Raw genomic sequence first — 25,882 nt, 5'->3', positions numbered from 1 at the left:
GCATGGGTGCAAGTGGCTAAATTTCATGCAAATTAAGTGAGGTTCTCAGGTTCCTCACAAGTTACCAACACAGCTCTCAGCTGTTGCGAACCAGTTCTTAGCACCTAAGGTGCACAAGCAATGGTGCATAGGAAGAGGAGGTTACAGTGATGTTAAACAGGCTGCAGCAGGGCCAGGAAAATTAGCAACAGCCAGTATCTGACTAGCTGTGAGGGCGAGTCACCCACACCTCAGGGTGCGGTTATTGCTTAAGAGCAGAGAAGGGGATGCACATTTTTGTTGACAGAAGTCAGGGTGCAGGATCCCTTCATGAGGGGGGCTGGCCCCCGGTATAAAGCCAGGTTGTTAATCAGATTCCCACTGATTTACACTGGTCTCCCACAGTATTCTTGCCAGCAAGTTAAAAAAGTATGGATTGGATGAATGGATTATACGGTGGATAGAAAGTTGGCTAGATCGTCAGGCTCAATGGGTAGTGACCAATGGCTCCATGTCTAGTTGGCAGCCGGTATCAAGTGGAGTGCCCCAAGGGTCTGTCCTGGGCCCAGTTTTGTTCAACATCTTCATTAATGATCTGGATGATGGGATGGATGGCACCCTCAGCAAGTTCATGGATGACACCTACCTGCGGGGAGAGGTAAATAAGATGGAGGTAGGGATAGGTCCCAGAGTGACCAAGACAAATTGGAGGACTGGGCCAAAATAAATCTGATGAGGTTCAACAAGGACAAATGCAGAGTCCTGCACTTAGGACAGAAGAATCCCATGAACCGCTACAGACTAGGGACCAACTGGCTAAGTGGCAGTTCTGCAGAAAAGGACCTGGGGATTACAGTGGATGAGAAGCAGGATATGAGTCAGCAGTGTGCCCTTGTTGCCAAGTTTCAGAGTAGCAGCCGTGTTAGTCTCTAAGGTGCCACAAGTACTCCTTTTCTTGTTGCCAAGAAGGCTTACGGCTTATTGGGCTGCATTAGTGGGAGCACTGCCAGCAGATCGAGGGACGTGATTATTCCCCTCTGTTCAGCACTGGTGAGGCCACATCTGGAGGACTGCATCCAGTTTTGGTTCCCCCACTACAGAAGGGATGTGGACAAACTGGAGAGAGTCCAGCAGAGGGCAATGAAAATGATTAGGGGACTGTGGCACATGACTTATGAGGAGAGGCTGAGGGATCTGGGCTTATTTAGTCTGCAGAAAAGAAGAATGAGGGGGGATTTGATAGTTGCTTTCAACTACTCGAAAGGGGGTTCCAAAGAGGATGGAGCTAGGCTGTTCTCAGTGGAACAAGAAGCAATGTCAACAAGATGACAGAACAAGAAGCAATGGTCTCAAGGTGCAGTGGGGGATGTCTAGGTTGGATATTAGGAAACACTATTTCATTAGGAGGGTGGTGAAGCACTGGAATGGGTTACGTAGGCAGGGGGTGGAATCTCCATCCTTAGAGGTTTTTAAGACCCGGCTTGACAAAGCCCTGGCTGGAATGATTTGGTTGGTGTTGGTCCTGCCTTGAGCAGGAGGTTGGACTAGATAACCTCCTGAGGTCTCTTCCAACTCTAATCTTCTATAATTGTATCATCTGAGGTAGGGATTGGAGGACTTAATTTGTACTACTGCACTTCTCCATTCAGCCGAGTCTTCTCTTCAGCACTGACTCAAATTGCAGCCTCACCAAAGCGTGCAGGAGTCTCTTCCCACTATCTGGAGAGTGGAATGTACCCTCACTCCAGCAGTTAGCCAGGGCAAGAGTATCCTCCGCTTGATCAAAGCCAGTGCTGGCTCCTTTGAGATAGACAGGCAGGGAGGACAGGAACGCCCAGGATTCATTTATGGGCTGTGTTCTCCAGGAGGTTGGACTAGATGATTACCGTGGTCCCTTCAGGCCCTGGAATCTATGAATCTTTAAGCTCTCTTCCTCAAGTTCATGAACTGAAATTCCATTGTCTTTAAATCTGGGCTTGGGCTCACAGTGGTGAAGCCTCTTCCAGTTATAAACATACTGGACATCACATCCAGTAAGTGCAGTTCCCAAGGCACTATGGCAACTGGAGGAAAACAGCTGATTCCCAAACAACAGGTGCTTGCAGCAGTGACTATTAGCTACCTATCACCGGAGTCAGAGATGGGGTCTGCACATTCTCATGCTTGGGATGCACCAACGGTGCAGCTTCAAATGGCAGAACTTTCTAGCAGCAGTGCTCACTGAAGCCCTCCCACCCCCTTCCCTCAGAGCTACTGAATCCTGTTAGGGCAAGATTATAAAAGGGGATGCTGGGCTCTGGCCCCTTTCTAGGTCCAAACAGGATTCCAAGGAAGAGAAGGTGGCAGGTGGGAGTGTGAACATGCAAAGTCTGTCTCAAAGAACTCCAGTTACAGGTGAGTAACCTTCAGTTCTTCTTCAAGGGGCCTTTGCACATTCCCAGGACTTCTGCAATAGTCGGATCCATAGCACTCCTGCCTCCGGACAATGGGCTGCAGCATGCTAGTTACACACTGATTGTCATACTGAGCCTCCAATCTGGCTGCCAGATCAAGGGAACAGGGTTTCGTAAGGGTGTGACACAAGCTGCAGGTGGCAGCACTATAGATCTCTAAAGTTGGAATAGGTCTAAGGTAGGCCATGGACACCGCCTTGGCCTTTTTGCAGTGTGATCTAAGCCCCACTGGGACAGGAACAGAGATCTGCTGCATCATTCCACCACACAAAGCCTCGCCCACATACACAGGCACTCTGATGCGACTGATTTCTATTCTTTCCCCATAGGAGTTGGACAGTGTGGGTGATTTCTGAACTGCTCAGACCTGCCCAGCTAGAAAGCTGAGGCTCTCCTGCTATCTAAGGCATGTAACTTTGCCTCCCCTGGGTGAGGTCTAGGGAAAATATAATGGCAAGTTAATGGACTGGTTAAGTGGAAGTCTGTCACCACCTCCGAGAGGAACTGACAGTGTGGATGAAGAACCACTTTGTGGAGGGCTGTAAAAGATGGGGCAGCTGTCAGAGCCTTTAGCTCACTTGCTCTTCTAGCAGATGCAATGGTCCCAGGGAAGCCTGTCAACTGAAAAGTGAAACAGGGAACTTTGTTCCAAAGCTCAACCAGAGCCTCCATGAGCTAAGTACCAAGACTGAGGTCCCATGTTGGGTGGGTTCTTTGACTGCAGTGTAGACATTCATCAGTCCCTTCAGAAGTCTCTGTACTGCATCATGACCAAATTAGGGTTGTCAAGTGATTAAAAAATGAATTGGGATTAATCATGCTGTTAAAACAATAACAGAATACTATTTAAATAAATATTTGTGGATGTTTTCCACATTTGCAAATATATTGATTTTAATTACAACACAGGATACAAAGTGTACAGTGCTCACTTTATATTTATTTATTATAAATATCTGCACTGTAAAAATAAAAGAAATAGTATTTTTCAATTCACTTAATATAAGTATTGTATTGCAATCTCTTTCTCATGAAAATTGAACGTACAAATGTAGAACTGTATTTAAAAAAATCTACATTTGTAGGTTCTGCTTTCACGATATAGAGATTCCACTATGGCAGTGTTTCCCAAACTTGGGACGCTGCTTATTCAGGGAAAGCCCCTGGAGGGCCGAGCTGGTTTGTTTACCTTCCGCATCCACAGGTTCAGCCGATCGCGGCTCCCACTGGCCGCGGTTCGCCACTGTAGGCCAATGGGAGCGGTGGGAAGCGGCGCGAGCCAAGAGACGTACCGGCTGCTGCTTCCCGCAGCCCCCATTGGCCTGGAGGGGAGAACCATGGCCAGTGGGAGCCACAATCGGCCGAACCTGCAGACGTGGAAGGTAAACAAACCAGCTCGGCCTGCCAGGGGCTTTCCCTGAACAAGTGGTGTCCCAAGTTTGGGAAACATTGCACTATGGTACTTGTATGAGGTGAAAAATACTATTTCTTTTATCATTTTTACAGTGCAAATATTTGTAATAAAAATAATATAAAGTGAGTACTGTACATTTTGTATTCTGTGTTGTAATTGAAATCAATATATTTGAAAATGTAGAAAAACATCCAAAATATTTAATACATCTCAATTGGTATTCTATTGTTTAACAGTGCAATTAAAACTGCGATTAATCATGATTAATTTTTTAATCACAATTAATTTTTTTGAGTTAATCACAAGTTAAATGTGATTAATTGACAGCCCTAGACTAAATACAGTCTCACTATGCATTAGGAGGAAAAGAATCATTTTACTTTTAGCAGGCAAGTCCACCACAGTTACTAACAAAATGTTAAAGCCATCCTTTCTACCAATTCATGGAACTGCAGGGTATCTTCCAAAGGAGAAACTGCCGGAAACATAGACATTACCTGGAGACGCCTGAACATCTGGATCCATGTTTGTCTCTTGGAGGTAAATCGACTTCTCAGACAGCGTGTACAGGATCAATAATGGAGGCAGTTCGTCAAGCAGAAGAGACTGATCCAGCAGGATTCCCCTTGAGGAGAAGGTTCCCTATATGCTAATTCCAGTTTTTCTGTAGTTGTGTGATAGCTAGGTGAAAGCCAACTGGACATCTAGCCCATAGTGTTATCTTCCAGTCCTGCCAGTACTCAGTCTCAAATTCTCTACTATAATTCCCCAGCAAGGAAGAATGCTGACCTATGCCCCCTGTAGAGCTCTCTAGTGCAGTAGTTCTCAACCAGGGATACATGTACCTCTGGGGGTATGCAGTGATTTTCAAGGGGGTACATCAACTCTTCTAGATATTTGCCTGGTTTTACAACAGACTACATAAAAAGCACTAATGAAGTTAGTACAAAAAAATGTCATACAACTTGTTTATACTGCTCTATATACTACACTGAAATATAATACAATATTTATATTCCAATCAATTTATTTTATAATTATATGGTAAAAATGAGAATGTAAGCAATTTTTCAGTAACACCGTGCTGTGACACTTTTGTATTTTTATGTCTGATTTGTAAGCAAGGAGTTTTTAAGCGAGGTGAAACTTGGGGGTACACAAGACAAAGACTCCTGAGAAAGGTACAGTGGTCTGGAAAGGCTGAGAGCCACTGTACCAGTATATCTGATTCAGGCCTCAGGAGACAAAGGGGAAGGTAGAGCCTGATCCAGCCTCAGACTATGGATCTGAGGTGGCTGTATGGGAGGCAGTACCAGCCCTGGTAAAAGAAGGATTGAGACAGGTGAGGTATTTCCCCCAGGGGAGTTGGTACATGTTCTAAGGAGGGGTTCCTGTATATCTGGGGACGCCTGCACCTGCCAGGGAGTGGGTTTAGTAAGTTTCCCTAGAAAGGAAGACAAAAGAAGAGAAATTGGCCCAACCATCTGTGGTTTCTTTCCTGTCTCTTTCTGCCCTGAGGAAATTGTGTTCCATGTTGTGTGAAGGGCTTTCTGATCCGACTGTGGATCCAGGTGCTGAACCTGAGTGACTATGGTAATCATGGACCTGGGAGGAACCAACGAATCTGAGGTGACTTCAAGTGCTTCATCCGGCATCACCACTGGAACCCGAAGCCTCGTTTCCTTAGGACTATGAGTCTTAAAAAGGCTTTTGCCCTCTACATCACCCCTTGATGTGCATCTGGGTTCCGAGGCATGAGGCTGAAGTCAGAGAACTGATCCATCAGTGTAAAAGCTAGCTAAAGTGGCACTGGGAATCATCTGTTCTGACAAATCTGGGTCACAGAGCTCTGGCGAGACTCCTGATCTGTCTGCTACTGTGGCTGGAGGGAACTGAAGTGGCCGGAACATAGCACCACCTTTTGTAGCTTTACCCTCAGAACAGTCTGCAACAGAGGAGCACTCTGACAGGAACCATTTTGAAAAGGTTCCCCTGGTCCACACTGCACCATTGGCAGATCCCAAGGGTGGAAACATGCAGAGTCCATTGGAAGATGAGTACTTACCATTACACGGCATGTTCAGTCGCAGGTCTCAAGGGCTTTACAGAGGTGAGAAAACACTAATTCCCACTTTACAGACGGGCTAGAACATCGAGCCTATAGAAACATGTCTCACCTATCTGCCTGCAGGGATCAGTGTAGCAGCCCCCTCTCTTCCTTCTGCTCCCAAAACTAAGCACACTGGCTGTGCAACGTGTGTTGTGGGAGACACATGCTGCAGTGCTGCTACTGAGCATAGGACTCCAATATGGCAACTCAGATTCCTGCCATCAAGCTAGACGAGGAGGAAGTTCCCCTCCGAGAACAGCAGGCCTGAGGGGAGGCGTATATATTAACTCATCCTGTCCTCAGCTACTAGCCGGGGCAGGATTGTTCCCTACAGTGTGTTCTCCAGGGTGTTGGTCAGGCTCGTTTTAAGTGACCCAAGGGATGGAGAAAATTCCCTAGCCAGTGGTAGATCTTATCTCTTCCTCTCCCTTGTTTTCACCCTGTTGCTCCCAGTTAAGCTCCTGCGCCACCTTATATAACTCCTCTCCCTGCTGCTTTCCACCCTTCATGCACCTGTACATTTCTACCACCAACTGGCTGTCGCTTTGCTATACATATTTGTTTCTTGTATTGCTTCCTCATAACCAAACTCTCTAGCTCCTTTCTCATTTTTCTGAGCGCGAGGTGCCCGACAGCTTATGCCCAACTGTAGATTGGTCTAAATAGGGCCCTATATTGATGGGTTACTAGATTCTTGCTTGGTGAGGCAACCTTATGTATGCAGCCCAGCAAAGCCTTCGCTTTTTTGCTGCTATACTGCATTCCAAGCTCTGTCTCAACTGCTTTCCACTAATTTGCCTAATTGCTGCTTTCCCATGGCCTGAATCTCCCTCCCATGGAATATCTGTGCTTTGGATCTGTCCCGCCCCCCCTGCATTCACGCATTGTCTTCCCAGGGTATCTTATTTTATTTTCCATTTCCCAAGAGCGCCGTTAGGGATATGTCCTGCACACCCTCCTCTTCAGTATTACATGGGACCACTTGGAGAGATGCCAAGACACCCTGGGCTCTGCTGCCAGCAATATCCCAACGATGTTCAGCTGGACATTTGGTTTTGTAAAATGCAACCAGCACCACCACAAGGATGTCCCAGCACCTTCAAAAAATCAGCACCAGGAGAACAGTTGACTCAAACCGAGCTCAGGCTGGGAAGGGAAAACATCCTAAAGAAATAGCTGAAACTCATCCATCTGCCTTCCATTCTTAACTGCTGCTAAGCTAACCCTGGACAAGTGGGTAGCGAGCTAAGAGACTTCTCCCCTTTCTTCCTCGGGTAACGGGCGGTATAGAAAACCCTGAGGCTAGATAGACACAGGCTGTGTGTATACACAATTTTTCTGTTTGCAATATAACTAGCCTGCCCTCCATCTCTCCTCCTCAGGGGCTCCCTTCTGCTAGCAGAGATGCCTGTGTGTGTTTGGAAGATGATTACAGCTAGGTGACTAGAATCCATCCCCCAAACACTCTTATAATCCAGTTAGCAATAAGATCGTACCACATGGTCCCACTGTTCTCCATCATCCTTAGTTTTCATCCCTTTTTTAACTGAAAAAGTTATTCTAAACAAATACATTGAAGCATAAACTACCAATTTACAATTCATGCTAGAAGCAGCAGTCCTTTCTCTGGTGTGATTTCAATAAAAGCAGGTTTTAATTTAGAGTGCATATGAGACAGGGATCTGAATTCAGTTGGGCAAATGGTGCTCTGGGCACATGGTTCCTATTAAGAATGTTCATCTGGATCTTCCACAAAGATCCCCATGCCTTTTGCATACATTTTGAATGATTTATTATGTACAGTACAGAGGCACAAGTTCTTCCTTCCTTCCCCACAACTGTTTAGAAGTGGTTGTAAATCCAAGGTGGTAATCATAAACCACAAGTTCGTACAGGTCTCCAGAATGCCGAGACAATCCTAACGTAAGACTCTAATCACATTTATGGGGGGGAAGGGTACATTATTGAACAGAATACATGATGCAAAATAATCTGTTCCCCAAGTTTACATCATATATAGTCCTCTCAACTCCTGTGACCTACCATGTATTTTTGTATGGAGCCTCATTTATCTCCCTAGCATGAATGACTCGTAGCACTGTGCGTGTTCACAAGAGAACATAAAATTTTATACTTTTCAGAAGTCCCTTTCTTACAAAACAGCATCGGCACTAATCCAGTAATCAAATACCCACTGTTTTCTCATAGGCCAGTTAATAGGCATTTGTGTTGTGCAGTCCAGCACACACCTTCTGATTTGTATTTTCACTGATCCAGCTGATACCAAGCATTTTAAATGGACACTGATGTGACACAAATCTTTTCTACAGTGATTCTACCTCTACATAAGATTGTTAAAACTGAACACTAAGGTCAAATTCACTTTTCCCCGGTACTGCTTTTGGTGATCTTTCTGCAATCCACTTACAGTTCATGCAGTAACACGAAATTGGTCAGTTTCAGTTTCCCTGCAGCACAAGTCCTGTGGTGCATCCAGCATGGCAGGAGGATACATTTTAGAGCATGTTTAAACCAATTGTATAAGAAATCATGTACCAAGTCACAAGACTTTTTTTAAGATATAAAGGAAATCCTAATTTTCTCCCTGCACAGAGCTGGGAGGGTCTTTTATAACTCGACTTCTATCTAGTTCAGAATGGCAATGGAATCTGGGACTTGGAGAGAGCCCTAATCGGCATTTAAGTAACTACAAAACTTTGCTCAAGCACTTGTGATGCAGGATGGGAGCGCATCTGGACTAAAATATGTAATTTACACAAATAGGGGTATCCTGATATAATGCTAGCCCCTCCATCTTTGGAAACTGGCTGGTCCAGCAGCTGTCACCCGTTCTAAGGATGTACATGAACGCTGCTGGGGCCAGGTAACCCCACTCCAAGACACAGTGGCTTTACAGATGGGTTGCAAACTACTTAGACTCAGTCTCATCTTTTCACAGAGTAGAAGGCACTGGAGAGTTCAGTGAATTGGGACTGGAATTGGGCTATGGAGCTTTCCAATCTTGGATGGCTATTTGGTGGTTTACAAGAAATGAATTCGGGTTCTCAATGTAGTTCCCAATGGACCAACTCAAGGCACCTTCATTGCACATGGCACTCACTGGCCTCCTTGTCATCAGACTCCAGAGAGGCCAAGGAACGAATGGGCCATGAAGAGCAATCTTCCCTCTCACCTCTAGAGATCACCCTTCCATGTCAGCGTAAAGCATGGTACTAATCGGGTGTGGAGAGAATCTGCTGCTGCCTGTGCTGGTCAGTTCTGGGGATACAGGATGGAATGCAGTTGCCAGGGCTCTTGATACAGCACCTGGCACAAAGCTAAATTTTAAGTTAAAATATTCCTAAAGGAGGGTGTGTGTCTGAGCCAGGCATGTGTGTCTGCAGGGAGGGGGGGAAGGAAAGAGTAGTGCAAGCCTGAGATGGTGCCAGAGGCAGGTTAATGGAATTAATGACTAAAATTGGGCACCCAAACTGGTGCAACTGAAGGCTGCATTCGGCAGTGTACCAATAACCCGATGTCTGAAATCAGTTGGTGGAGCATTGGGCATTTTATAGACACCCTCCCATTCAATACAGAAATGAAGACCAGTCAGACTGTGGGTGGCAGCATGGAATGCTCTATCCTGATCTAATCAGCTAGGCCAGACCCGCTGTTCCCCACGCGCCACTGGCCAGGTCAGAGCAGCTCAAGTGTGCTCAGTAAATGTCCCTAGAATTGGGAATCTTGAGAGGTGTGTGTGCAGGAGCGGGGAGTTACGAGGTCCTCAGCTCTGGGTACGTCCCCTGTTGTTCCAGCAGAGCCCAGATCTGTTGACCTTTGGGGCATGGTATAAACTCAATTCTCTTGGCTGGTGTCAGAGATTTAGCTTTAGTGGACATGTGACCCTATTGCTCTGTTGTTAACTAATTCTGTGCTTGCTTTACTGTCCGTGGTTGCTGTACAGACAGGTTTAAACAATGAAATATAAAACACCACAAGGCCCTGGGGTCTCTGCAGGCTGCCCTTCCGAAATGAAGAGGACAACAGCTGTGGACTGCCTTTTATAGAATTCCACGGGCCACAGTGCAGTGGTCATGCCTACAGAAACATTTGCACTTCACAACCAACCTGTTACCATATCCAACGCTGGGCAGAAGATGGATGTCATTGTATATTATAACTTGTCAAGCACATGGAGTACAGCTTCGTAGCCAGGTCCATAAAGATACCAAGAGAAATATTTTCCTCCTTAATGTATTATTTTTGGATTTCCCAACAGCCAGCAGTCTGTCTCCCAGGGCAGTAAGGTGGCAGGAGGTTGGGGAAGCTCACCTTTGATGATGCTGAGGATTTCTTGGACTTTGTGTGGCTCGTTGCGGTCTGGCCTGCAGCTCGGTGTGATCTCCAGCACGTAATCAGGACCATACTTTGTGAAAAACTGCAGGGAAAGGGAAATCAGCAAAGTTGTCGCTGTGCAGGGCAGAAATGGTTTGGGTGAGGTTCAAGGAGAGCTGTCCTGAAAACAATGCAGTAGAGGGAAGCATCTGCAGTGGGACTTGAGGTAGTGGAGACAGATTCCCATCCCTGTTGTCCACTAGATTCCAAATGTGCTCCTGAAATCCCAGATAGAAAGTTTTTCCTCTCTCTCTAGTTTAGTGGCTATTTCCCATCTCTATTCAGGAGACAGAATTTCTTCCCAGCTCTGCCACTGATCCACTCATCTGTAAAATACCTCTTCCCCTCCAAGGCAGCTCACATAGTTTAATTAATTAATGCATGTGTTATGGAGCTTCTACCTGCTTGAACTCTACAACTGCTCTAACAATTCAAGTTCCATATATGAGACATATTTTACAGCACTGCAGCTGTGAATACAATTTTATTTTTCATCCCCCTTGGCACATCCGGCAAATCCATTTAGCATTGTTATATCACACACTTGGGTACCTACACACCTGCTTGTATTAAATGAGAACACACAATGAAATCAACACTCTGGCTGGATTTCCTTGTGCTAGAGTGGTGACACTTTGAACCCACCTCCCTGCACTGCTCTAGCACAATACATTCTTTCACTGGCATGATCCCTGCACACCGGGAAGGTGCTACATCAAACAGGAATTACAGTAAGGAATAGGGCTAGGCACAAGACTGTTAACATACCTCTCCATACAATATGCTACAGATGTGCAAAAAAGTCTATAGGAGAAAAACTGAAGTTTTTCACATTAATACAGAATACCATAAATTATTGCATGAGCACACAACACCGAGCACAGAACCAGCACATGGGAGGTTTTAAAAATTCAGCTGGTTTTGAGTTAAGTGTGTTAAAAAATGTATACATTTGAATTTAAACTTAGCCTAAAAGGTTGGCCAGTTTACAAGGAAGTAATTAGGTATGCAGGAATCAGGCTTATTCTATAAAATTAAGGGAAAGCCAAACTAGCTGGACTCCCCCACGTGATTAAATGATACACAGGGCTAATATAAGAAAAAAGTGTCATTTGGCAGCTCCAGCAGCTGAGATCCCCCATTTATCTACAAATACGTACAGCACAGGCAGCAGCTGTGAAAGCTTTCCCACACTGAGCCAATAATGTGCTTCAATTCTGATGACCAGCAACCATCTCTAGGGGAGGAGGAGAGAAATCTCCATAGCTCAGTTAGTTCTTAACTTTCTTGGCAGCCTTGGCAAGAAGAGCCAATTGTAACAAAAAATTTTGACATGGACCCCTGTTCCCTAGGACACAACCCCCAGACCACATAGACCAGATACCCAACACACAGCTAAGACTTAATTCAGTTCATTATTGACTTGGGCGGGATTTGAGCCTGTGACAGAGCTGAAAGGTTTTGTATCTGGTTTCTGCTCTCCTAAAACTATCCACATACGGGTGCTATGATTGAGGAACACAATATGGGTAACTGCATTCTAAGAGAAGTGCTGGATGGGTTTACAGTGGAACAAAATTGACGTTGTTTATTTAACCCTCCATTAAAGGATAAATATCGTATTTCAGAGGAAGTTGCAGCCCATAAAACAATACAAAAGGACTAGGGCTGTAAAGCAATTAAAAAAATGAATTGTGTGATTAATCGCACTATTAAACAATAATAGAATACCATTTATTAAAGTATTTTTGGATGTTTTCTACATTTTCAAATATATTGATTTAAATTACAACATGGAATACAAAGTATACAGTGCTCACTTTATATTTATTTTTAATTACAAATACTTGCACTGTAAAAGAACAAAAAATAATAATTTTCAATTCACCTAATACAAGTACTGTAGAGCAATCTCTTTATCATGAAAGTTGAACTTACAAATGTTGAATTATGTACAAAAAATAACTGCATTCAAAAATAAAACAATGTAAAGCTTTAAAGCCTACAAGTCAACTCAGTCCTACTTCTTGTTCAGCCAATTGCTCAAACAAGTTTGGTTACAATTTGCAGGAGATAATGCTGCCTGCTTCTTGTTTAAAATGTCAATTGAAAATGAAAACAGGCGTTCGCATGGCACTGTTGTAGCCAGCGTTGCAAGGTATTTACGTGCCAGATGCGCTAAAGATTCATATGTCCTTTCATGCTTCAACCACCTTTCCAGAGGACATGCATCCATGCTGATGACGAGTTCTGCTCGATAACGATCCAAAGCAGAGAGGACCGACACATGTTCATTTTCATCATCATTAGTCAGATGCCACCAGCAGAAAGCTGATTTTCTTTTTTGGTGGTTTGGGTTCTGTAGTTTCTGCGTTGGAATGTTGTCTTTTAAGACTTCTGAAAGCATGCTCCAAACCTCATCCCCCTCAGATTTTGGAAGGCACTTCAGATTCTTAAACCTTGGGTTGAGTGCTGTAGCTATTTTTAGAAATCTCATGTTGGTACCTTCTTTGTGTTTTGTCAAATCTGCTGTGTAAGTGGTCGTAAAACGAACATGTGCTTGGTCATCATCCGAGACTGCTATAACATGAAATATACGGCAGAATGCAGGTAAAAACAGAACAGGAGACATACAATTCTCCCCCAAGGAGTTCAATCACAAATGTAATTAAAGCATTATTTTTAAACAAGCGTCATCAACATGGAAGCATGTCCTCTGGAATGGTGGCTGAAACATGAAGAGGCATTCAAATGTTTAGCATTCCTGGCACGTAAATACCTTGTAACGACAGCTACAAAAGTCCCATGTGAATGCCTGTTCTCACTTTCAGGTGACATTGTAAATAAGAAGCAGGCAGCATTATCTCCCTTAAATGTAAACAAACTTGTTTGTCTTAGCGATTGGCTGAACAAGAAGTAGGACTGAGTGAACTTGTAGGCTCTAAAGTTTTATATTGTTTTGTTTTTGAGTGCAGTTATGTAACAAAAAAAATCTACATTTGTAAATTACACTTTCAAGATAAAGAGATTGCACTACAGTACTTGTATGAGGTGAATTGAAAAATACTATTTCTTTTATTATTTTTACAGTGCAAATATTTGTAATAAAAATAATTATATAAATTGAACCCTGTATACTTGTATTCTGTGTTGTAACAGAAATCAATATATTTGAAAATATAGAAAAACATCCACAATATTTAATACATTTCAATTGGTATTCTATTGTTTAACAGTGTGATTAATCGTGATTAATTTTTTTAATCGCAATCCATTTTTTTCAGTTAATCGCGTGAGTGAACTGAGATTAATTGATAGCCCTAAAAAGGATCTATAGTAACGCTCACAGTGATGGAACAGCAGATTGAAATACTGATCTCGGTCATTTAGACTATAATTTGAGCACTCTGCCTGTATGAACAAAACACACATTCCTCCTAGCATGTTAGGAGCTGAAGGTCATGTAAATGGAAGGGTCATTTTTCCTAGAGGTAAGATTTTCAGAAGCACTTAAATTCCATTTGCAAAAGAGACTAAGGCCATAGATCCTCAAGGGTATTTAGGTGTTAAACTACCATTGATTTCAATGGGCCCAAGGAGCATAAATACCTGTGAGGATGTGGGTCTAGGAACTTAAATCACTTTTGAAAATTTTAACCTCGCTCTTCAATAAAGTCTTAGATTTGACTGATGGTCTGAGTATCATGATAATAATGGTAATTTCTATCATATGCATACCTCAAATGCATAAGGCATCTCCACTAGTTACATTATATTCTGAATGCTTCATGGTTGTTATAGCACACTACCATCGTAGTGGCTACTAAGGATAAACTTACAATAGTTTCCATGCACATCTACTTTTCACGTGTCCACAACTTTCTGAAACAGTCACCTTTTAAGAGTTGGACATTTTCCTTGCTTGGTTTGTGCCCTGAGGTGAATTTGGAAAGGGTTTTCCAGTTCACCTCCAGTTTACATTGTGGGAGAACTATGAACATTTTGCCCATGGTAAAAAGCATTCTTACCTTGCTTAACAGGGCTACAGCAAAAACAACTGACACTTGAATGGAACAGTGGTTTTCAACCTTTTTTCATTTGTGGATCCCTAAAAAATTTCAAGTGGAGATACAGACCCCTTTGGAAATCTTAGACAGTCTGCAGATCCCCAGGGGTCCACGGATCACAGGCTGAAAGCAACTGGTCTAGAGGTTTTGATTGGTTTGAGTTTGCAAAGGAGCTTAGTACAATGTATGCATTACCATGTAATGATGGGCAAAGCAAGTTATTTCAAGGAATTTACACATTCAGCTGAAAAACCTGCTAAGCTCAATAAGATCTTTTAATTTCACTTCTATAAAAGAAAAAGGAAATGAAATGAAAAACACTCAATGTTAGGGTTGCAGAGTTAAGTCACAAAAAGTTAGAAAATGCAAAATTTATGGTTCTAACAGCAAAAGTTGCCTCAGTTGCACTATTTTCTATTCTTTTTTCTGTAAAAGTATATCATGGTTTATGACATAAGTATAACATGTTCATAAAAATGAGTTATGGGCAACAATGAGGATAGTACAGTTGTCGGAGCCTTAACTTTTACATTTCCAGACTTTAAAATCACAATACTATTAAAATCACAAACTCCACATGAATACAGTTAATTAATACTGCACATGAATACAGTTAATACAGCAATTAATTTCCAAAGTATATCTTGTTTATTTAAATGCAATTTTTTGGTATTTAATAACTAATATCCCAATCCTGAAAGTAGCTTCATGTGCAGACAGTTCCAAAGACTCTGTGTGGATGCAGAGCACGTGAATGCTGAACTGTGCTAAGTTATTTTCTATTGTGGCAAATTGCAGGCATTACTATGATGGGTCCCGCGCTCTCTCTTCTTGGGGGGGAGCGGGGTTCAGGGCACTGTTTCTTGCCCCTGAACTGGGGTATTAACTGCCCCACTAGTGCCCTAGAGGAGGGGAGTGGAGAGGGAGGGACCCGGGCCTGTCCTCTACTCTGGGGCCCAGCCCAGGGGCCCTAGGGATAGCGGTAAATCACTTGAACTAGTGGTTCCTTCCCCTGGGCTACTTCCCTCTCCTGCCCTTCAGCTTGTGGGGCTTCCTGCCCACCCTCTGAACAAACCAGGTGTCCCTTTACCTAGGATCTTGGCCTTCTTAGCCCACCGCAGCACTTTTCCAAACCCTCCTCTGCTCCCCTCCAAACTGCTCTCTGCTCCAACGCCAATCCGCTCTGCTTCAACTCCTCCAAACTGCTCTCTACTCCAACACCAATCCACTCTGCTTCAACTCCTCCTCTTGTCTGATTGAAGCAGGGTTTTTTTTATCATGTGATTGGCTTCAGGTACTTTAATTAATCTATAGCAAACTTTCTTCCCTCTACAGGGAATAAGGCTCCCTTCTAACACTCTCCTGCTGCCCTCTGGTCATGCTGTATCACATATCCCCTCCCCCCTGTTCAACACCATGGGGTTGGGCTACTTGGGACGAGAGGCAGTGCTGTTGTGACAGGCCATCAGCATTCCAGTGTTGGCTTCTGGCCCTATGGTGTACCGGGAAATGGAAGGGCTGTTGGGATAGGAACCACCTAGTCACTTTTGCGTTCTTCTCCTTGTTTCTGTGCATCCACTGGAGCGGGGCGTGGTCTGTCACGAGCGTAAACCGCCGCCCCAGGAGGTAGTAGTGGAGCTTCTCCATAGCCCGTTTTACCACCAGACATTCCTTTGCATTGACGGCGTACTTTTGTTCCCTGGGGAGGAGTTTCTGGCTGAGGTACAAGATAGGGTGTTCCTCCTCCCCTACCATCTGCGAAAGGACAGCTCCTAGCCCTACCTCCAAGGCATCTGTTTGTAGGATGAATTCCTTCTCAAAGTCTGGGGCTATGAGTACGGGATGGTAGCAAAGGGCTGTCCTTAAATCTGCAAATGCTCCTTCTGCTGCATCAGTCCACTTTACTATCTCGGGGCCCTGAGCCTTTATCAAATCCGTCAATGGCCCTGCTCTTGTGGCAAAATGACGGTTGAATCTCCGATAGTATCCTACTATCCCTAGAAATGCTCTGACCTGCTTTTTGCGGACTGGTTGAGGCCAACCTTGTATTGCCTCCACTTTGTTCCATTGGGGTTTCACCAAACCTCTCCCTACTACATACCCGAGGTATCTGGCCTCAGTTAGTCCTATCACACACTTGAGAGGGTTGGCAGTGAGGCCGGCCTTCTGCAGGGTGTCTAGCACCGCTTCTACTTTTCCTAGGTGCATTTCCCAGTCAGGGCTATGGATGACTATGTCATCTAGATAGGTGGCAGCATACTTGGCATGGGGTGGCAGCAATGTGTCCATAAGTTGCTGGAATGTTGCAGGGGCACCATGGAGTCCGAAAGGGAGGACAGTGTATTGGAACAGGCCATCGGGCGTAGAGAAGGCAGTCTTTTCCTTGGCATTCTTGGCCAGGGGAATTTGCCAATATCCTTTGGTCAGGTCCAGAGTGGTTAGGTATCGGGCCTTGCCTAACTGACCAACTAGCTCGGATAGGCATCGAATTGGGATATTTCATTCAACTTCCGGAAGTCATTGCAAAACCTTAGGATGCTGTCAGGCTTGGATGATAGGGCTGGACCACTGGCTGTGCAATTCTTCAATAACCCCGAGTTCCAGCATCTTCTTCACTTCTGTCCTAATTTCTTCTGGTATTCGGTATGGTCTTATCATCACCCTTACTCCGGGACTGGTGACAATATGATGTTGGACCAGTGTTGTACAGCCATATGTGGGGGACCTCCTATATAGCAAACATTAGATACGGTAGAAGGGTATCCCCATCTTTTCAGTCCTGTGCTACCACCTTCCGGATTATACTTTTAAGGGTATGGTTAAACCGCTCGACCAGTCCATCTGTTTGTGGTTGGTAGACTGAGGTCTGTATGGCCTGGATGCGGAGTAGGGTACATAAGTCTTTCATTAATTTTGACATGAAAAGGCTTCCTTGGTCTGTCAGGATCTTCTTAGGGATTCCCAGTCTGGCAAAAACCTGGAGTAGTTCTTTTGCTATTGCCTTGGATGTGGGGTTTCTTAAAGGAATGGCTTCTGGATACCGCGTGGCGTAGTCAAGGATGACTAGTACGTTTTGGTGGTCCCGTGCTGATCTTTCCAGTGGGCCCACTATGTCCCCGTGCCAATCTTTCCAGTGGGCCCACTATGTCGAAAGGGACTTCAATAAAGGCAAAGATACTAATGGGGCTCGCAAGTGAGGTCAGGGGCTATGCAACTGGCATTCAGGGCAGGAGGCACAATAGCGCTGGGCCTCTGCATGTATTCCTGGCCAATAAAACCTTCTTATGACTCTATCAAGTGTCTTGTCTACTCCTAGATGTCTCCCAAATAGATGACTGTGAGCTAACTCTAGTACTGCCCTTGTGTGTTTCCATGGGACTAAGAGTTGCTCTACTTCTTCCCCTCGTATTTGCGCTATCCTGTACAATAGATCGTGTTTGAGCACATAATATGGCCTTGGACCTTTGTTCTTTCCTTCCACAGGTATGCCATTTACTTCCACTACCTCCTCCCTCACATTCGCATTTTGCAGGTCATTGACTTGGTCCTGCTCGAAATTCTCACGTGCAGTACCAATCTGACCTAATTTCAGGGGGTCTGTTTCTACTCCACCCCTTGGGTTGCCCCTACTTAGGCTAGGAACCACCTCAGAGTCATCACTGGCCTGAATTATCTCCTGGCCTCCTGAACGGGTTCACCTACCAACAAGGGAGGTTTTCTGGTTCTCTGCTAGAATCCTGGTGCCTAATTTTTTATCTGCCCTCCTTTCCCACCTAGACTTTTGAGATTTTCCAGGGGATGAGAATAACTCTGGGGCAAATTTGGCAAACATTGGGGTGAGGCTGTCTGTAGGTGTCTCCATCTTAGACCGGGGGTTGCTACCTTCCCCTGGCTCTATTGGGGGGAGTAAGCTCTCAAACCCGGGGAAGTCCCTACCAATTAAGACAGGGTAGGGGAACCTGGGGACCACCCCTGCAGTCATCCTGGTAGTATTCTCCTGGATCTCAATCCGTACAGGGATTGTGGGGTAGAAATTTATGGTGCCATGAACGCATGTTACCCCTGTCGTTTTGGCCCAGGTTAGTTGGTCTTGCCCCACCAACTTCCCTGAGACCAGCATGACAGCACTCCCGGAATCTACTAATGCTATGGTCTCAATACGATTCATTTTTTACTGATCTTGTATACCCATGCGAGGTCATTGCGACCTCTACCAGGCCGATTAGGCCACATTGCTCCCTGTGATCCCCCAGATTACATTGCATAGGCTTTTCCCTATTGGGGCACTGGGCTGCTATATGCCCCAATTCCTCACACTCGTAACACCGCCCCCTTATTCCAGTTGCCGCCCTCTGCCTGGGGCTATTTGACCCCCCACTCCCCAGCCCTCTCTTCCCAAACCCCCAGGTCCCTTCTTGGCCTCGGGCCATTCCTCGGTATCTTTCCTCCCAGTTATGGTTCTCCTGGAGTTGTCGACAGTCCAGGGCCTTGGGTTTGGGACTGGCTTCCTGGTTTGATGTGTCTCACCCCCTGGGGTCTGGAACAGTTCACGGGCTGCCAGCTATCTTTCCATCAACTCATCATAGGTGGAGGGGTCATTCTGGCCAACCCAAGCCTGGAGGCCTGGTGGTAGCCCCCTCACATACCGGTCCGGTACCAGGAGCTCCATCATCTTCTCAGAGCTGAGGGCCTCAGGGCGCAGCCATTTCTGGGTCAGGTGGATCAGGTCAAACAATTGCGAATGGGGTGTCTTGTCCTCTGTATACTGCCACTCATGGAACCTCTGGGCTTGCAACGCCGTCGTTACTCCAGATCTGGCCAGGATCTCTGCCTTCAGTTGGGGGTAATCTGCTGCAGTCTCCGTGGCCATATCGTAGTAGACCTACAGGGCCTCCCCACACAGGAACGGGGCGAGGATACCAGACCACTGATCTTGGGGTCAGGCCTCCCACAGGGCTGCTCTTTCAAAAGCCAGGAGGTATGCCTCCACATCATCCTCCTGTGTCATTTTCTGTGGGCAGTGGCTGGCCCGTATGGTCCGGGTCCTGTCGCAGTTGCGGTTCAGCTCCATAAGGGCCTTCAACTGGTTCACCAGCTTTTGCAGCAGGGCTCGGTCCTGAGCAGCCTGACTCATCAACAGACGATTAGTTTCCTGCTGCATCCGAGTTGCCTCCTGTTGGGCAGTTGCTTGGACCCGGGTAGCCTCCTGCTGGGCTGAGGTGGCTTGTATTAGGGCCTTGACCACGTCATCCATCTAAGGGATGGGATGGTTTTGGCTAACCCTGGTTTAAGTCCCCAGCACATACATCCCACTTCTAACACCACGTGTGGCAAATTGCCAGCACTACTATGATGGGTCCTGCTGCTTTCTCTTCTGGGGGCGAGGTGGGGGGTGAGGTGTTCAGGGCACTGTTTCTTGCCCCTGAACTAGGGTATTAACTGCCCCACTAGTGCCCTAGAGGAGGGGAGTGGAGAGGGAGGGACCCAAACCCGCCCTCTACTCCGGGACCCAGCCCAGGGGCCCTAGGGATAGTGATAAACCACTTGAACTAGCGATTTCTTCCCCTGGGCTACTTCCCTCTCCTGCCCTTCAGCTTGTGGGGCTTCCTGCCCGCGCTCTGCACAAACCAGGTGTCACTTTACCTAGTGTCTTGGTCTTCTTAGCCCACTGCAGCACTTCTCCAAACCCTCCTCTGCTTCCCTCCAAACTGCTTTCTGCTCCAACACCAATCCACTCTGTTTCAACTCCTCCAAACTGCTCTCTTCTCCAACACCAATCCACTCTGCTTCAACTCCTCCTCTTGTCTGACTGAAGCAGGGGTTTTTTTATCATGTGACTGGCTTCAGGTGCTCTAATTGGCTTCAGGTGCTTTAATTAATCTATAGCAAACTTTCTTCTCTCTACAGGGAATAAGGCACCCATCTAACACTCTCCTGTTGCCCTCTGGCCATGCTGTATCTTAGAACAAAATTTGTAATCTTAAAATAGCTTTTTTACATAACCACAGAAAAGCAATGTCTAAATAAATTCTCTCAGCCACTCCTCAATTAAACATGCAGCAAACAATTCATGGGAATTTGCTTATTTCTGATGAGCTATGGAGGGCCAACCACAGGAAGACACCCCAACCCCAAAAAATCAAGCTGCCATCTTTGATTCTCTTTGACATGGGGGATTTTATGAGACTTAATGTTTCTAAAACTGTTACAAACAACCCAGTCACCACAGCCATCTTGGAATCAATCCTTCACAGGCTGGATGTTGCCAAGGGATGGTTTTCAAGGCATTGAAAAGACTCATTTTGGTTTTTCTCTTGGCGCAACAAGGACAACGCTAAGAGAAGGCAACTTTGTGCTCCAATAATGACAAAGACAGAAGCCTTCGTTTTGTTTCACATTCGTATATTCTTGGCAAAAAACACCTTTGATGTTATAAACCTAGATTTTTAAAATTGTGGGTACAAACATTGTAGAAATACCAAAGAGCAGAAATCATTTGGTGCACAATTCTAAAAATCTTCAATGGGAAAACAGTTGAAAAGTGCTTAAATGAAATGAGAGTAATGTGCGCCCGAGTCTGCCTCCTGGCGAGTCAAGCCTATGACACGTCAATGACAACATTTACAATTCCACTGCTGATCATTCTAATGGATGGAAAGATGAAGGGGATGAGATGCCATGGGAGATTGGATGTGGGAGCTGCTGCCAGGAAGGAAATAGAGAGGAGAGAAATGAAAAGATTTGAAGAGAAGGGAAGAGAGAAAGAAAGGAGGATGGGAAGTGAAGAGAAATAGAGGGGTAGTAATAGCAGTGCTCCTAAAAAGGAGGAGGCCAGATGCAACACCAAGATACTGAACAAAACAACAAGCAAACTTCAGTTACTACATAAAAGGCCAGATTCTATCCTTGATCTTACCGCAAAACTCTCCCTGACATCAACAGAAGACTGCAGCAGATGGAGGGGAGCATGCAGTCCTATACTTATCACCTGGCCCACTGTAGTGCCAACCCAAAACATGCAAAAATCATGAATCAGCCCCCTCAAAATCATGAGATTATTTAAAACCATTAAATGTGGGGTTCTTTTTTCTGAGTCTTTAGGGGTGATATTTTCAAGCCTTTCTCCACAACCAAAAGAGCAAGAAACTTAATTTTTAAATGAAAGCTGAGCTCCTCTCACAGCCATGTGACTCCAGAAACTGGGGGCTTTAAGAAAAGCACCAAGTATCACAAGACTCAGCAACACTGAGGACTGGTACATATCTGATTGTTCCACTTTCAACTGCTTTGTGGCAACATGTTTCAGCAAATGCTCTCTCCCAGGCCATGAACTCTTACTGTTTCCTTAGAAAGGGGAGCAAAGCCTGTGTTTGTATAGCAGGAAAGTGGCCCCTGGATTACATTCAATCTGCTTCAATTAAGGATCTCAAAAGGCTGCCCTGCCTGACAGCTTGATTTCCAGGTTTCAGTTAATCAGAATAGGAGTTCCTATTTAAAGCAAAGAAAATAAGGAATCAGGAAGTGCCAGCCCTTGTTTCTCTGTAGAGGTGCTGACAGGCTATTAAATCATTAGCGGTTCCTTGCCAGGAGCAGCAGAATAAATCTGGGAACCTGACAAACGGACAGCAGCTCTGTGCACAGAGACATATACACAGAGAAAGTACATGCTGTTATCTCATAGCTGTGTAAATATTTCAGCTGACATTTCCATTAGATCCAAGCCAGTTTCCCACAAGTGTGATGTGTTTTTTAAATCGGCTTCCACCAATTCACAATCAATATGCTAACCTGTCCCGAAAGTACAATGCAGGCAGCCTGGATTAGCATCCACAAAGATTACCAAGCACAGACATGTACAGAATAGAAGTGGTGTAGATGCATGAAAAAGGACAACTCCCAGAAGACATTACAAAGTTAATGACACATGATGAGATTTTTCTTTTTCTTCCCCTTACCATTTAATTACTTAAGAGACTAGAAGGCAAATTGTTACATACCTGCTCAAAGCAGCAGCTTTGTAATTACACTGGAGTGAGGAGAGAATTTTTGTTATCTTGGAGCCTGAATCTACTGTGAAGAAGTTAAATCTGCAGCGCACAAAGGGGAAAGATGATGTCAGACCCAGGGAGCAATGGATGATAGATTATTTAGATTACAGTAGCATCTGACAGCCCCAACTGAGATCAGGGCCCCCGGTATGTGGAGCACTGTACAACCATATACTAAGACAGCCCCTTTCCTGAAGAGCTAATGATCTAAATAAACAAGCCATACAAAATGTGGGAGGGGAAACTGAGGCACAGAGCGGGAAAGTGATTTATCTAAAGATACTCAGCAGGTCAGTGGCAAAGCTGGAAAAAGAACCCAGGTTTTCTGGCCCCAGGCCAGCATGCTAGCCACAAAGAGAGGAACCCATTATGGTAAGAAATGAAAAGTAATTTTAAATTAACCGACTGAGAGAGCAAGACTGAGGTGAGTTGGTCAGAGCTTCTTGGAAAGTAAAGAGGGGTAGAGGGCTGAAGGAAAAGACCTGAAAGAGGCAGATGATGTGTTTCTCCCCCTTCCGCACCCTCTCCATGCTTTGGAACTGTCAAATCCTCCAAGACATATATTTGCAGTCTCCGATACTGTGCTTTGTAGGGCAAATGTTAGCCCACGCAAACTAATCTACCAGCTAGTTTTGTGGTGCAGTAGAACCTTGAAGGGGAACACAAACCACTGGATTACTGGGGATATAGATCCCACAGTTTGCTAAGCCAGTTCCCCTTATTATGTACATCTTGGGAAGGGAGATTCCCTTTTAATAACCGGTTCAGTTCCCCCACAAGAAGCAGAGAGGAGTGAGGGTGGCCAGCCCACTTCCCTAAGGGCTGATAGCTCAGCAGGACTTCCATGCATAAAGCCATCTACACATGAGCCCTTACCTAGAGAAGTCCTGGCCATCCACACACTCCTTCATTTCTTCAGGGAAGTGAGTCTGCATTTAAAGGGGAACCTCTTCTCTACTAAAGCAGAGGAGAAGAGTGAATCTTTCTGTGTCTGAACCCAGCAGGGAACACCACCCTGTTTTGGACAGACTCAGAAGTTAGGATAAATTGTTTTAAATGTCCTCTTTTCTTTAGACCATGTGGTGGCTTTATAAACAGCCTGGGAATCTGTATACATTAAATCCATACCCTCTTTAATGGTATCCTGGTGTAAGGGCATTCAGGCTTGTTGCCCCTTTCCACAGCACCACACCATAAAGCGTGTCCATTAATGATACATTTGTTTGGCCATTGGTGGAATGAAAGAACAGGAGAGTCCTTGCATTACAACCCCAGTATGATCTGAGTTCCCAATTGTGTAGCCCTGGACATCCATTCCAAGTTCAGGCTGCATCATAAGAGTGAGTGCTGGGTAGACTCAGGGTTGAGGCATTTCGGAGATACATTTGTGACAGTTACATGCATAGTGCTCTAAGTCCAGACAGCCCAGCTCAGACAAATAGTGCACAGCCATCGTCAGCTTCAACACTGAGGTGCATCGTGAAACGTTCCTGGCTGAGCCAAGCCATCAGGCCACTCCGATCACGATGGAGAAATTCATACTGTGCCTATGTATGGAAGACTAGGATAGCTGCTACCTGCTCTAGTTGATGTAAATTAGCTGGTGGGACGAGCTTGGCTGGCTTTGCTGCACTCTGAACAGCAATGCACTGAATCCATGGTCAATACATAACTGGGCATTGTCTAAATTAACTGTTAAACCTAAAAGACCCGAATCAAAATAAGTCACCTCACCTTCTTGCCTACAGAAAACGGTCACATGCTGCTGGAGTCCCACGCAGCACCTCACTATTAAGAGTTAGACAAACAACCCAATGCATCCGGGTGTCTCTAGCACTACAAGCTTGCTCCCTTTAAATGAAAGGGGGTCCTCAAGGCATGCAAGGATGGGCTTTTCTTCTTACTAGCATTCACAGCTGTGGGTGCCTCTAATCTAGAAATGTACACTGTGCTCCTCACCCTGCTCTCTGCCTCTCCCATCACAGGCAGTTCATGTAGGTACCTATGACAACAGGAGCCAACATGCCTCACTTTTTGCTTCTTTGTCTGCGCATCAGCACTACTGAGATGCTAAAGCAAAACTGTATACAGCTCTGGAGACAGAGTTTCAGCAGTGAGCCTCCTAGGAGAGATTAGTGCTAATATGAATTGGCTTCTATCATCTTCTGAAACTATGCTCTAACTTGCTTCCTCTTGTCAGTGCTGGTGATAAGTGCCAGATTCACAGCCCTGGAGAATGAAATATCTGTTCTTGGGAGCAGTACGATGTGGGCAGCAGTTGTATAAGCGTTCCCACCCTGACCCCAACAATGCCTCACAGCCTGCAGGGGCCATCTCTAGGGGTGAAAGACTCCTTTAGTACAGAGGATTATGCAGATCAAGCCAGAACACAGCCTGCTGCAAATCCCCAGCCAGTATTTATCAACATGCCATGACTAGTGATGGGCTGATCTCAGAAGGCTCTGAGGTCTGGTTCAGATGAGCACCCAAAGCTGAGAATCTCTGCTGAATTCTCCAAACTGGGCTGGAAGATTCATGAAACTCCCAGGGCTTTATACTGCCGATTGGATTGGGAATATTGTGAGGATAGATGCTGCAATCCTGGCCTTGTGTCATTTATTGCTGGAATCAGAAAAAGCAGAATCATCATAAGAAGAAGGAAAAAAAATAGTTCAAGTGAACTTTCTCAAACATTTTGGGTGAAAGTGCTGAAATAGGGTAGGTGTGTCTTTCCAATGCCTAATCCTCATTCCCAAATCATCTCTTTCCTTGGAATGAGAAAATTCAGAGTCCAGAGCATTGCTGAGTATATACAGAATGGAAAAATTGAAAATAGGTAAGGACAAGATCTGCTAAGAAAGGTGGAAGGAATGGCATTTTCACCAGTCACATGAGGACTTCACTGTATCTACTACATTCAACAGGAAGAAAGGGGCCTTTACTTTTTGCTTTCCTATCTCATTGCACTGAAGAATATTAAAGAGTGATCTAACAGTCTCCAAATCTCTCTTTCACAACACACTGCCAAGCTGAACCCTCCTGTAAATTCCTTCTCTGAACTGACACCATTTCTCCAAGGGTCCTGACTGGGTATTAGTTCTAGGCTTGTGTGCACCAATGACTGCTTAAAAGTCATAACCAATATGCAAACCAGTTTTTCCACAGCTCCACTAGTTTATTAGTCTTGGCTATTAATTTCTCCATGACAGGTAGACAATACCAATCAGCAACGTTTCCAGCCGACTGTTCTTCCTCTGAGTGACAGGCGGATGCATCAGTTCCTGCACTGGCTGAGGGGTTGCAAAACAATGGCTGGAAAACACCACAGAGCCACTTCCTGTTGTAAACTCTATCCTCTGAAGAGGCAAAGAAAACAGCCAATGCTCCTGTGGGACAGCATGTTTGTGTTGGCTTGG

At 45.1% G+C, this 25,882-nt stretch overlaps 1 protein-coding gene across 3 annotated transcripts in view; it reads right to left on the bottom strand.

The window, feature by feature from the left end:
* Window positions 1–25,882, bottom strand: part of HDAC8 (histone deacetylase 8) — a 111,064-nt gene that overhangs the window by 7,833 nt on the left and 77,349 nt on the right. For all 3 annotated transcript variants that reach the window (XM_038415087.2, XM_038415085.2, XM_043493012.1), the window contains one exon: window positions 10,289–10,394. In XM_038415087.2, the coding sequence (XP_038271015.2) occupies window positions 10,289–10,394 (106 nt within the window). The remainder of the gene's footprint in view (window positions 1–10,288; window positions 10,395–25,882) is intronic.

This window comes from Dermochelys coriacea, chromosome 9, assembly GCF_009764565.3.
Source record: "Dermochelys coriacea isolate rDerCor1 chromosome 9, rDerCor1.pri.v4, whole genome shotgun sequence".
Lineage (NCBI taxonomy): Eukaryota > Metazoa > Chordata > Testudines > Dermochelyidae > Dermochelys > Dermochelys coriacea.
This window is presented reverse-complemented; position numbering and strand designations above follow the sequence as displayed.